This window comes from Gorilla gorilla, chromosome 2, assembly GCF_029281585.2.
Source record: "Gorilla gorilla gorilla isolate KB3781 chromosome 2, NHGRI_mGorGor1-v2.1_pri, whole genome shotgun sequence".
In the NCBI taxonomy this organism is placed as follows: Eukaryota; Metazoa; Chordata; class Mammalia; order Primates; family Hominidae; genus Gorilla; species Gorilla gorilla.
The window spans coordinates 68,239,298-68,252,553 of record NC_086017.1 but is presented as its reverse complement, the minus strand read 5'-3'; the positions used below and the strand labels follow the sequence as shown (position 1 = coordinate 68,252,553).

The following is a 13,256-nucleotide window of genomic DNA, read 5'->3' as shown; positions in this document are numbered from 1 at the left end:
AGGCAGGAGAATCGCCTGAACCCAGGAGGTGGAGGTTGCAGTGAGCCGAGATCGCACCACTGCATTCCAGCCTGGGTGACAAAGAGAGACTCCACCTTGAAAAAAAAAAAAGAAATTTAGAACTAGGTCCTGACAGCCTATGTCACACAACCAATCAAGCTCTAAGACTAAAGCGTCTTTTTGGCCTCACATTGCACCTCATTAATAGCTTGGTTTTGCTAGCTTGACAAGACACTATATGGCCAAAAACAAACTTGCCAAACCAAGTGCACGAGTCAGTGTAATTGTGTTCAGTTTGCTAGTGATTCGTTCCAGGGAACTACATCTTCATGCAGACAAGATAAAGAATGTCAATGTTAACTCAATTTCCTGGTCAGATTAGTCTTTGCTGAAGACATTCTGCACATATTTTGAAATATATCAATGTGGTTCTTTGCACTGAAGGCCCTGGATTAGAGCTGTGTAGTAGCATAAATAATATCATGTATTCCTAAAGGTCATCTGGTTAGCCTGTGAAGGTAGTAACTCAGATAGTAAAATGGCTATTTTGCCTTTTCTTCACCCAGCTTATCTAAATCCTCATTAGTTCTGTTTTCTCAGGCTGGAAAGAGTATCTTTCAGTTCCACTGAGATAAATACCTTCACCAAAAACAAGAGGCTGGGAGAAGTGGCTGCTTCCCTACTCTCATCTTTGTTTAAAATTCAAAGTCTGTATTTAAATTACTATGTTTCATGGGTTGTGCAGATGTCATGAATGCCATTTCAAATAGCCTATGATCTAAGAGATTAGCCCTACACAATTTCAGTCTGACCTGAAATCCACTGTATCTCCCCATTCTCTTTTCCAGCTTTTCTGTCCATGTTCACCCAGAAAAAATACTGTGACTCTATCATCAGCACTGAGAATAAAAGAAAGACGTATACTCACCAAACAAGAAGGCAGAAGTTTGATTAGACACTGAAAATCTTTATCTGACAAATACTTGTCCGGGCCAAGGTCAGCCTGAAAACACGGAAGGGAATATCAGGGTACTGTTTTGGTCACCAAAAGAAAAATTCCTTGTCTTTCCCTTTAATTTTATTATCCAAAATATGACTGGAAACCAAAGACGAAAACAACACTAAGTCTGGCTGCCTCAGGACCTTTCTGGAGAAGCAGTGTGTAAAAATACCAGACTTAACTGTAATCTTATCTAATTCCATTAACCAAATCTATCACTAAAACTCTCAAAGTCAAAGAGATAAAGTAATGCCCAAGTATTTTTTTGGGGGGAAGTAAACTCCAAAACTATAAACCCTAAAGAGATTCCAGAGAGTTATTTTAAGCTGTTCTTGTTTCTTTCCAAATGTTTACTAGTTGACCAAATATAATTGCATTTATATAACCAAATACACAGGAAAATGACTCAAAATGACTTTTCTTTGACATGGACCAAGGAAGCCTTTACATCATCACTTAAGAGCACAGTACAATTTTGTAATTCTCTTGTCAGATCTGCTTTCATTAACCCATCTAAAGTCACTGAAGGAGACCAAAGCAAAAAGCTAGCTTACCCAGCTTAACACTAGCCGTTCCTTTGGCTGATTTTTAATCTTCATCAAGAAATATTTCTTCCTTATTCTCCAACCTGCCATAAAAGCAAAAATGTGCTTAGAGCTGCACAATTTTTGCAACAACTGATATGTTTCACTGACTAGGTAATCAAGAAAAATTAAGTTTGGCAATATCATTCGCAGCTACATAGGCACAAGTAAAAGAACCATTTGATAACGTTGGCATAGTAAAGGCTATACTTAAAAAGAAACAGTAAATGAAGAAATTATTCATGGAAAAGGCAGGAAAATAGCACTTCAGTTTAGATTTAGTGAAAAAGATAGATGAAGAAGGAATGGTGTTTCTGAAAGTTATTACCATCCAAATGCTTTGATGGGGCTTTAACCAAGGTTCATTAAGTATTAAAAGTTAACAGCTGTATCCTCAAGCAGTTGATATGCAAAAAGAAAAAGAAGTCACCTGCATTTAAGCATGTTCCTGGGATACGTATCAGAAAGCATGACTAAGGATCCAGTTCTGTGATCTGTCTTTTTAACAGAATGAGCGTGCCAATGTCTCACCTATGTCTTTCAAAGGTTCCACCACCTCCCACTTTGGTTCTGATCGGAAGAACATGGAAACCTGTTGTAAGGCAATCTCTGCAAAGACATTTTAGAAACCCATTAGTCAGACGTATCAGGAAAGGGCCATATGCTGAAGATATTATTCTTGTAAATGAAATCCTTATAGTCTATGACCTTTTTAAAAAACTTAATTACCAAAAATAATAATAATAATAAGGAAAGGAAATACACACAAACTAAATGCAATGTGGGATTTTAGATTGGACCCTGGAATAGAAAAAGTACACTAGCAGAAAAACTGGTAAAAATCTCAATAAAGCCCATAGTTAATAGTAACATTGCTAATATTCACTTCTAGTTTTGATAAATGTGCCATGGTTATATAAAATATTAACATTAGGAGAAACTGGGTGAGAAGTATATGGCAATTTTCTGTACTATCATTGCAACTTCTTTTGTTTAGTTTTGTTTTTTGTTTTTTGAGATAGGGTCTCACTCTGTTGCCCAGGCTGGAACTCAGTGGCACAATCACGGCTCACTGCAACCTCAACCTCCTGGGCTCAAGTGATCCTCCCACCTCAGCCTCCCGAATAGCTGGGACTACAAGCATGGGCCATCACGCCTGGCTAAATTGTTTTTTTTTGTTTTTTGTTTTTTTTGAGATGGAGTTTCACTCTTGTTACCCAGGTTGGAGTGCAATGGTGCAATCTCGGCTCACCACAACCTCCACCTCCTGGGTTCAAGCAATTCTCCTGCCTCAGCCTCCTGAGTAGTTAGGATTACAGGCATGAGCCACCATGCCTGGCTAATTTTGTATTTTTAGTAGAAACGGGGTTTCTCCATGTTGTTCAGGCTGGTCTCGAGCTCCTGACCTCAGGTGATCCGCCCACCTCGGCCTCCCAAAGTGCTGAGACTACAGGCAGGAGCCACTGCACCTGCCCAACGCCTGGCTAATTTCTGGTGTGTGTGGTTTTTTTTTGTTGTTGTTGTTTTTTTTGTTTTTAGTGACAAGGTATTTGCCATCTCCACCCAGGCTGGTCTCAAACTCTTGGCTCAAGAGATCCACCCATCTCGACCTCCCAAAGTGCTGGGAATACAACCATGAACCACTGCACCCAGCCCACTGCAATTTCTATGTAAATCTAAAATTATTCTAAAATGTAAAGTTTATTTTAAAAATTATTAATAATGTGAAAATGTATATTTTTCAAAACTGGAAAATCTAAAATATGTAATCTAGCTGGTCTAAGCCAAGAATTCAATATATGCACCAGACCACAACCCAAGCCCAAAACTCAAAACATGTTCTAAAGTCAGCTGGAAACAGTATTTAATGTTGCTCCAAGTACTATTTATCCCATCTGGAATTATAGCTTTCATCAACAAAAAAGTGATTAGCCTTAAATATATACTAGAAATAAAAGCCAGTGTACAGCAACAACATGGTTCTATTGTGGAAAGTCTCCAAGTGCCTGTTTACTGGGGGAAAAAAATCCATCCTTTTTGTGTTCATTTATCATGAAAATGTTTCCCCCTTTTAAGAAGACAATGAGAAAGGAAGTTCTTTAAAGTTCTCTGCATTAAGAAATTATGAAAATAGCTGTGCTTTTACATTTCCTGTAAAAAGCAACATCTGTAATTTGCCATTTCCCCTCATTGCAGTGAGTAAATGAAGCCATTCCAGATCCCTGAAAGCAAACAGCAATCCTCCAAATGCACTGTGGAATTTCAGTTCTGCCTAGCATTAATTACATTCCAGGCAGACTGGTGAGGCATGAGGGATTCAGTAGAAATGCTCTCCATATGTCAAAATGACCTTGTTTAGAATTCACATGTCAAGAGCTTGGCAAACAATATCATTTGGATATATTTTATAGTACATTTTGAGTTAAGAGATCAGAGAAGAAAACAATTTACTAGCTATTTGTTTACTGACTCAATATGTAAAGTGTCACTGGCATCTACTCAGAAGAAAACATGTGATGTGATGACCAAATACAAAACTGGCTCCATTCACATTTGTTCTAACTACCCCAGAGTGTGACAAACCATCTGGAAGATCTGGGTGCAGCAGAAACACACAGACTTTCATTATCAACACTGGGAACTTTGTACCTCTTCTATAATTCATGTTAATATAAAGTGTTTTTAGTATTTCCAAAGTAACTCGAACATAAAGAAACTTAAAAGGAAATTAAGTGAAAATCATTCATATCAACTTTGAGAAGGAGCATGAAAAATAATTCTCTAATGTGTACAGTGTCATTCTAAAAGACCGACAGTGACACGGAATTCCCTACAAAATCATTATTCAGCAATATCTACTGTATGCTACTATGTGCCATACATTGTTTTAGGAATAGGGGAAATAGCTGTGAACAGATGGAACATCCTGGATTTCTCACTGATAAACTGAGGACTGTGAAATAGCTTTTTTCACTTAGGGTCAGGGAATTGGAGAAAGGATAATTTCTTCCCACTGAACTGTGATTTACTGTCAAATAAACTGCATGACTATCATGTGCCAAATAATAACCCCCTCCTTCCCCAGACTCGGGCAACACATTTCAGTCCTAAACATCTACTCCTTTGCTTAGAAGCCTTTACTGGTTCCCCACTTCCTTGCCCAAATCAAGACCAAACATAAACCGAGTATTCAACCAACCTCTGGCTTTAACCTACCTTTCTGGCTTTATCTCCCACAGTGTATGGGGTCTCTCTGCACTCTGAGATTTGCCTACCATGGCCCCTAAAGACTGGCCTGCCCCCACTCCCTCAGCATTTTCCATCTGGCCCAGACTCAGCCCAGATGTTCTGCTCCATTAGCCAGGACTCTCTCCCTCTCTCCTTCTTTCTCTCCTCTGCACACTCCCAGTGCTCTGTGTGTCCCTCTCTTATGGGATTACCTGTGAATGTCCTCTATTAGGGCTACTCTCTTCCACCTAGACTGTATGCTCTGGCTGGAAGGGTAAAGCCAGGATATATCTTCTCAAGCTGCTCTGCCCAGAGCACTGGCCACTGCCTCTCGGCCTGGCTACCTTCTACTTACCCCTCAGATCTCCGTGTAGGCATGAACTCTTCTGGGAAGCCTTCCTTCAACTTTAGGTGTGGATCATCCATGCCCCCACCCACTTCCCCAAGGTGCGCCCTAACATTTACTCTGCCACAGCCATCACCTGTCAATCTCCCTGTGTAACTGTCATGGAGTAGGAAGTGGGGGAATTATTCTTTCCTCCTGGCTGCATACATAGCACCTGGCACACAGTAGATGCTCAATAAGTATCTGATGAAGCAGGAACCAAGGGTTCAATTGTGTTCAGCAGATGTGGAAACTCTCTCCCATTAGAACATGAAATCCATGAGAAGGAAGGCATCTGCCCTCTAGTTCTGACACAGGAACTGACTGACACATGTGGAAAAACTGCATGCTCAGAAAGTGCTGATAAACAAGCTGGAGACAGGAAATGGAGAGCACAGCCTTCAAGTCCATCCTGTGCTTCCCACAGAGCTCAGTTGTACCAGGCGCCCCCAGTGCGAGCAGTCATTGAATTCCTCGATCGCAGCCCCATGGAATGACTTCAGGGAACAAACACTGACTCCTCTAGGACTGGAGCTAGGGTCCAGACCCCTAGTCCACTACAGCAGGTTGCACTGCAGAAAGGCCTGCAACCTCAACAAATACCCTGCTGTTGTTCTAAATATAGTCCTCTTTCCCCACTCTCTCCCTTTTTATATCCCGGAGTCCACTACTGTCCTACCTTTTCAAGGGATTCCTGGGGCTTTAGGCCTAAAAGGGGAACTTCAGCACTCCCTGCTCTATTCCCCCTCCCCAGCCTCTTGTTTTATAGGTCAGGATGTGGGCCCACTGAGAGGAAATGCTGCTAATGACAAAGCTGGGACCATGATACAGGCCTCTTGATATCTGGTTCAAATGACTTTTGCATGGACATTAAAACCCCCTTACTCCAAGAGGGTATAAGGACTGAGGCAGGAAGATGGCTACAGTGCAGTGAGGCTTTTAAATGATAGAAGTACCTTGTTAAAAAGATGAATATTGTAGGCCAGGTGCAGTGGCTCATGCTGTAATCCCAGCGCTTTGGGAGGCCGAGGTGGGCGTATCACAAGGTCAGGAGTTCAAGACCATCCTGGCCAACATCGTGAAACCCCATCTCTACTAAAAATACAAAAAAATCAGCTTGGCGTGGTGGCAGGTGCTTGTAATCCCAGCTACTTGGGAGGCTGAGGCAGGAGAATCACTTGAACCGGGGGGCTGAGGTTGCAGTGAGCCAAGATCACGCTACAGCACTCCAGCCTGGCCAACAGAGTGAGATTCTGTCTCAAAAAAAAAAAAAAAAAAGTAAGGGGGATATATGTGTGAGATAGATTCTCAACACAAACTTCTCAGGACCAGGAGATACCTGTTTTCCCTGCACAACAGCTGGCCCTCAATTAGACTTTCTAATTCAAATGAACACCTCACAACTCCCTCACAGAAGACCAAGGGTCTACATTTCCTTTCTGAGGATTGGCTCTTCTGGAGAAAACCTGGAAAAGAAAGGCTCAGCAGTCCCAGGCTGGGGACCCAGGGAAGAGAGAAGGAAGCTGCCAATGTCCTGAGAGCTCCTGGTTAGCCATCCCCTGGGAGCAGAATGCCATCACAGTCCCCCTCCAACAAGACACCCTCACCCTCCACCAGAGCAAGGACCAGGAAAAGTGCTCTGCTGATTCTGGCCACCACTTGAACACAGAACTCAAATCCTGCTGAAATGAAGCTGGGTGGTGACTGCAGACCATGTGGAAAATGAGAAGAGGTGGAGACATTATCCACATTAAAAGGGAAAAGTGGGCCAGGCACAGTGGCTCATGCCTGTAATCCCAGCACTTCGGGAGGCTGAGGTGGGCAGATCATTTGAGCTCAAGAGTTTGAGACCAGCCTAGTCAACATAGTGAAACCCCCTCTCTACAAACAATTAAAAAATTAGCTGGGCATGGTGGTGTGCACCTGTAATCCCAGCTACTCAGGAGGCTGGGGCGCAAGGATCACTTGAAACCAGAAGGTTACGGCTGCACAGAGCTGGGATAGTGCCACTGCGTTCCAGCCTGGGCAACAGAGTGAGACCCTTGCTCAAAAAACAAACAGGGAAAGCAGCCCTGCTTAGAGAAGTGCCACAAGGTGAGAGGCGTGCAGGGTATGTTCCGTGGGCCATGCTGTGAATCTCAGGAATGGTCCTGTCAAGCTGGCATGGAGGTGGCAGCCTATGCTTCCTTTTCCTGAGGTGGCTGGTATGTCAGCCTTGAGGCTAGACAAACTCCGAAATTTCATTCAAAGGGGGAAATAAATCAACATCTCTCTGAGAACAGCATCCATCACCTATTGTTTAATTCCGGGATTGTGCCCTCTGAATAGCAGCCAGCACAGGTTCCGGCAGGAGTTTCTGGTGGTCTTTTTATACCCCTGCCCACATCTGCTTTGGACTCCTGACTCTCTACCATGCTGGAGGCCTGGGGGTGGGGAGGGGGAGTGGAGATCAAAGACAACAACAGCATGTGGGGCAGGTACAGAAAAACGCAGAGAACCGACAACTGTCAGAATAGACAACCTTCTAGGAGCTACAAAGCATTTTAACTTAAACACTCAGACCAGACTAAAGTCACACAAATGTGCAATCCTGGCTAGGGCCCTCCCTCTCTGGGGGCCTTAGGTGAACTCATTCATGAAAAGAGAGGGTTAGACATGATACATCTGCTCTAAGATCCCTTTTAGCTCTGACCCCATGGGACTCAATGTACTTCTGGTGCCAGCTCCCTGAGAGCAAGGAACACATTTATTTGTGCCTGCATCCCAACACCCAGCACACATCACATTTGTTGAATAAATGGCATCATTACACGTGCACTACACCTTGATGCTTGCCCTCAGGAGAACATTAGCAGGCACTCGCAGGGAATGAGGGAGATAAACCACCGAGTGGGCCTGGGTTAGGGCTGATTTGACAAGTCAGTCCAGATGGCCTGCTGTCTGACAATTTTGGGAACAATCAAGGTGAAACACTGAGAAATGAAAGCCACAAAAGATGCTACTTTGACAGAATTCAAGCTGTCCCTAGAGCCCCAGTCCTATCTGTGCTATCTTTTCTCTTCCATGAACAAAAAAACAAGTGAAGGCAGGAATGGAATCCTTGTAACAACTCAATGCTCCATTTGGTAACTTACAGTAAGTGTGAGTTTGAAATAAACTTTCCTTCTCTTGGTTACACTCTAGAAAGGCATTTTCCTTAGCCCTGTAGAGCACTTCGGTTAGGAAATGGCAGGTACATCCTAGCGCGAGGCTTCTCACACTTTAATGTGTGTGCAAATCACCTGGGGACCTTGTTAAAATCAGATCCTGATTCAGGAAGTCTGGGATGAGGACTGAATTCTGCACCTTCAACAAGCTCCCAGTGATGCCAATGCTGCTGGTCAGAGAACCACACAAGCCTCAAGGGCTGTGGTTTTCAAACTTGGCTCCATATTGGAATCACCTGGGAAGCTTTATAGACTACAAGCTCCACCCACAAGACTCCGATTTAATCAGCATGCACGCAGCCTGGGCATGAGAAATTTTTTTAATGCTCCCCAGGTGATTCTACTGTGGAGAAAAACTTGGTGCCTGCCAAGTAGACATCTGTTTCCCCTCTCTGAAATAGGAATATTTTGGTGAATGAATGGGTATGAATAAATAAATAAAAGGAATAAAATAGGAATAAAAATGCCTGTCTCTAATTACTTCAAAAGCAATGTTTTAAGGACTCAATTATCTGATATGGTGTATTGTCTTAGCAAGTAAAGTAACAATATCCATAGTTCCACTTAGAAAGTCTCTAAAGCATGGTTTCTCTTTAACAAATCAGGTGAAACAATGGTTTCTACTGTTCTTTTCAAAGTGACACCAGAATGTATTAAATATTTAGTTTCTCATTCTGCTGACATCAGGCTTAGGTTATTGATGCCAGCTTTGAGTGTAATCGGTACTGGAAGAGAAGCCCTTTCAACCACAGTACCTTGGCAGCTGCCCTGATCCAGGAAAGATTTGGAAGAGAATGACCTCCTATGCTTTGCACTGAGTGGGTCTCAGGGAGCAAATAGGAAGACACAGAGAGGACCCTTCTGAATCACTGCTGTGTTTAAAGTAAATTCCCAGAAAAAACAGAACACACAACATATCGTAAATACAAAAACAGAGCCAAATACAAATCAGATTAAGATTATTGTATGTATAAGGTGTTGATTAGAGGTCAAAAGTAATATAAAAATTACTGTATGCGTTATTGTGGATTAATTATTATTATTATTATTTTAAGACAGAGTCTTGCTCTGTTGCCTAGGCTAGAGTGCAGTGGCGCTATCTCGGCTCACTGCAACCTCCACCTCCCAGGTTCAAGCGATTCTCCTGCCTCGGCCTCCCGAGTAGCTAGGATTACAGGCATGTGCCACTATGCCTGGCTAATTTTTGTATTTTTAGTAGAGACAGGGTTTCACCATGTTGGCCAGGCTGGACTCAAACTCCTGACCTCAGGTGATCCACCCGCCTTGGCCTCCCAAAGTGCTGGGATTATAGGCATGAGCCACCGCGTCTGGCCTATTGTAGATTACTTACTCTCTGTTCTGTCAGGGAAGACAATAAAGGCAAGAGTATAAGTATACATACAATAATTTCTCTTCCATATTTTTCTGTGCAGACTTTAAAATATTTTGGAAGTAAATTATTTTCTTCTTATATATCTACAGTAAACTACAATCAAGAAAATCTTAGTAAATTCATAATATGCTATAACAAATGTATACACATCCCCATTTTGAGAAAACATTTCTCCCACATACGTTATCTCCAGCAAGGGACAGTGCCTCTTTAGCCATGTGACTATAGTTCACAGATTCCTTCACTTACCAGTGTAGTTTGCGGAATAGTTGTTTGGATCTAAAAACTTCTTAACCAGCTCACAATTAGACAAGATATGATTTGTTGTGATCACGTTGAGATAGTTCTGAAGACCTTTCTGCCTTTCAGCTATGAATTCACGATCCATGTTACCAATCAATTTTTTGGGAGGAAGAGGTAGACTTAGGCCTGCAATCTTTAAAAAAAAAAAAAAAAGTTACACTCATATCATCCACAAATAAGAATCAATACAAAAATCTTGACCTATCATATTTCATTAAACCTAAGACAATGCAGATTTTAGATGCATCCTAATGTCAGTGATATAAAAATTGTGAAAAACTGCATTTAGAATTGATAAAATACTGTATTAAGCATATTTTATTTTATTTTTGAGATGGAGTTTACTATGTCACCCAGGCTGGAGTGCAGTGGTATGATTTTGGCTCACTGAAACCTCCACCTCCTGACTTCAAGAGATTCTCCTGCCTCAGCCTCCTGAGTAGCTGGGACTACAGGCATGTGACATCATGCCCAGCTAATTTTTGTATTGTTAGGAGAGACAGGGTTTTACCGTCTTGGCCAGGCTGATCTCAAACTCCTGACCTCAAGTGATCCACCAGCTTCGGCCTCCCAAAGTGCTGGGATTACAGGTATGAGCCACCACACCTGGCCAGGCATAGTAATTTTAAAACTTTATTTTTTTAATGTGCTTTTATTTTTACTAAAGTTACATAAAAACATAATTTCAAGAGTAACTCACTTTCTTAAATTATTACTGGCAGTCCCATGACACCCCTTACCCCTGCTACCAGGTGACATAGCCATTCTCTGCTCCCCTAAGACAGCCACGTTCGAGTCTCTCAGCTGATCTTTAGACAATGGGGAATGCTCATACTGTCATGGCTTGATTTTTCATTTTTAGGCATTATCTGTAGATTTCCCATTATGGAAGATGAGGATTAAGTTCTCTTTCACAATCCTAACCTCATCTCACACACATCCTGTCCCTAATCCTCCTGACATCATTATATTATAATTTTATTTGGTACAATATTCACATTTACCTTAAGTAAATAATATTCACAACTGAGCTAGAGCCATGCTTACTTTTCCTTTACAGCAACTTGTAGTCTTTTTTTTTTTTTTTTGCGGTTTTCTATTCAACTTGAAAGTCTCCATCCAAGCCTTCTCTCAACACATTCAGATACACAGCTGCGTCAGTTTTATCTTTTGAAGGGTACCTTCCAGAGTCCAACAACCTACTCCAAGCAGGACTGGCGGTCCCTACACTGCTGCAAAGCTGGCATCCTGGGACCTCCTTTCATCCTTATCCTAGAGATGTTTTTGCTTTTGTCATACTAAACCCCATTTTGTATCCCCTACGTTCCTTTTTTGTACATAATTCCCTTGTTTTTGGTAGAGTGTAACCTCTGTTGGCTTTTTTTTTTTTTTTTTTCGAGACGGAGTCTCGCACTATCGCCTAGGCTGGAGTGCAGTGGCGCGATCTCAGCTCACTGCAAACTCTGTCTCCTGGGTTCACGCCATTCTCCTGCCTCAGCCTCCCAAGTAGCTGGGACTACAGGCACCAGCCACAACGCCCAGCTAATTTTTTTGTATTTTTAGTAGAGACGGGATTTCACCGTGTTAACCAGGATGGTCTCGATCTCCTGACCTCGTGATCCACCCACCTCGGCCTCCCAAAGTGCTGGGATTACAGGCGTGAGCCACCGCGCCTGGCCCTCTGTTGGCGTTAAAAAGGAGAGCAAGAGATACATTTTTTGAAACCTTGCATATATAAGGATGTCTTTATCCTCCCCTTATACTTGATTTATAGCTAGTGTTGATGTGGAATTTTAAGTTGGGAATACATTTTCTTCAGAATTTTATTTTTATTTCTTTATTTACTTACTTACTTTGAGACAGAGTCTCCCTCTGTCACCCAGGCTGGAGTGCAGCAAACTCCGCCTCCCGGGTTCAAGCAGTTCTCCTGCCTCAGCCTCCAAGCAGCTGGGATTACAGGCATGTGCCACTGCACCTGGCTAATTTTTGTATTTTTAGTATAGATGGGGTTTTACCCTGTTGGCCAGGCTGGTCTCAAACTCCTGACATCAAGTGATCTGCCTGCCTTGGCCTCTCAAAGTATTGGGATTACAGGCGTGAGCCACTGCACCCGGCCTTTCTTCAGAATTTTAAATAAATATTTGGTTGTCTTCTAGTTTATAGTGCTGCTGTTAAAGGTTCAAGCATATTGATGCCTTTTTTTTTTTTTTAAGACATGGGGTCTTGCTTTGTCACTCAGGCTGGAGTGTGGTGGCGTGATCATAGCCCACTGTCGCCTCAAATTCCTGAGCTCAAGAGATCCTGTCACCCCAGCCTCACAAGCAGCTGGGACTACAGGTGCACGCCACCACACACAGCTAATCATAATGATTCTTGATCCATTTTTTGTTGTTGTTTTCCCATAAGCTTTCAGGATCTTCTCTATGACCTCAGTTTGTGACTTTCATGTGTCTGTTTTCATCCCTCATGGTGAGCACTCAGTCCTTTCAAACTAAAAACTAATCTCCTTAAGTTCTTTGGCATTTTATCGTATTGTTAGGTCATTATTTCTTCCCCTCCATGCCTTCTGCTTTCTTTTACTGAAACTCCTATTTTTTCAATGTTGGACTTCCTGGACTGCTCCTGTAATTTTATCTTTTTAATTTTCTGCTCTTTTTGTTTTGTTTTGTTTTGTTTTTGAGACAGGTTCTCACCCTGTCACCCAGGCTGGAGTGCAGTGGCATGATCACCGCTCACTGTAGCCTCGACCTCCTGAGCTCAAGCAATCCTGTCACCTCAGCCTCTACAACTGGTACACACCTGTAGCTGGGACTACAGATGTGCACCACCATGCCCGACTAATTTTTGTATTTCGCTTTTCTTTTTTTAAAGAGTATTTCCTTTATCTTTTAGCCCTTCTAAATAGTTGTCTACTGTTACTTTTTATTTGTAAGTACTCTTTTCTATTCTTTTTCTTCCTTAATAGCACTCTGAATGTAATACCATTTCTTATCTCTCTGAGAAGACAAAAGATAATCTTCCTCAAGAGTCTAAAGCATTCTTCTCACTGCATACCTTGTGCTTCCTGATGGTTCCTTTTTTTCCTATTTGTTTTGGTCACTTTCGTGTTAAAAAGCTTTCTTGGTGGGAGTCAGGTATGAACAGGAACTGGGATTTA

General features: G+C 42.2%; 1 protein-coding gene across 14 annotated transcripts in view; it reads right to left on the bottom strand.

Moving 5' to 3' along the window:
- PXK (PX domain containing serine/threonine kinase like) overlaps positions 1–13,256 on the bottom strand; it is a 92,914-nt gene that overhangs the window by 33,134 nt on the left and 46,524 nt on the right. For all 14 annotated transcript variants that reach the window (XR_008678496.2, XR_008678497.2, XM_031009262.3 and 11 more), the window contains exons 4-7: positions 10,046–10,232; positions 2,116–2,193; positions 1,555–1,628; positions 929–1,003 (exon numbers count right to left, since the gene is read on the bottom strand). Coding sequence is in view for 12 of the 14 variants with exons in the window: in XM_031009262.3 (XP_030865122.2) it covers positions 929–1,003; positions 1,555–1,628; positions 2,116–2,193; positions 10,046–10,232 (414 nt within the window). In the remaining 2 variants the exon portion in view is untranslated. The remainder of the gene's footprint in view (positions 1–928; positions 1,004–1,554; positions 1,629–2,115; positions 2,194–10,045; positions 10,233–13,256) is intronic.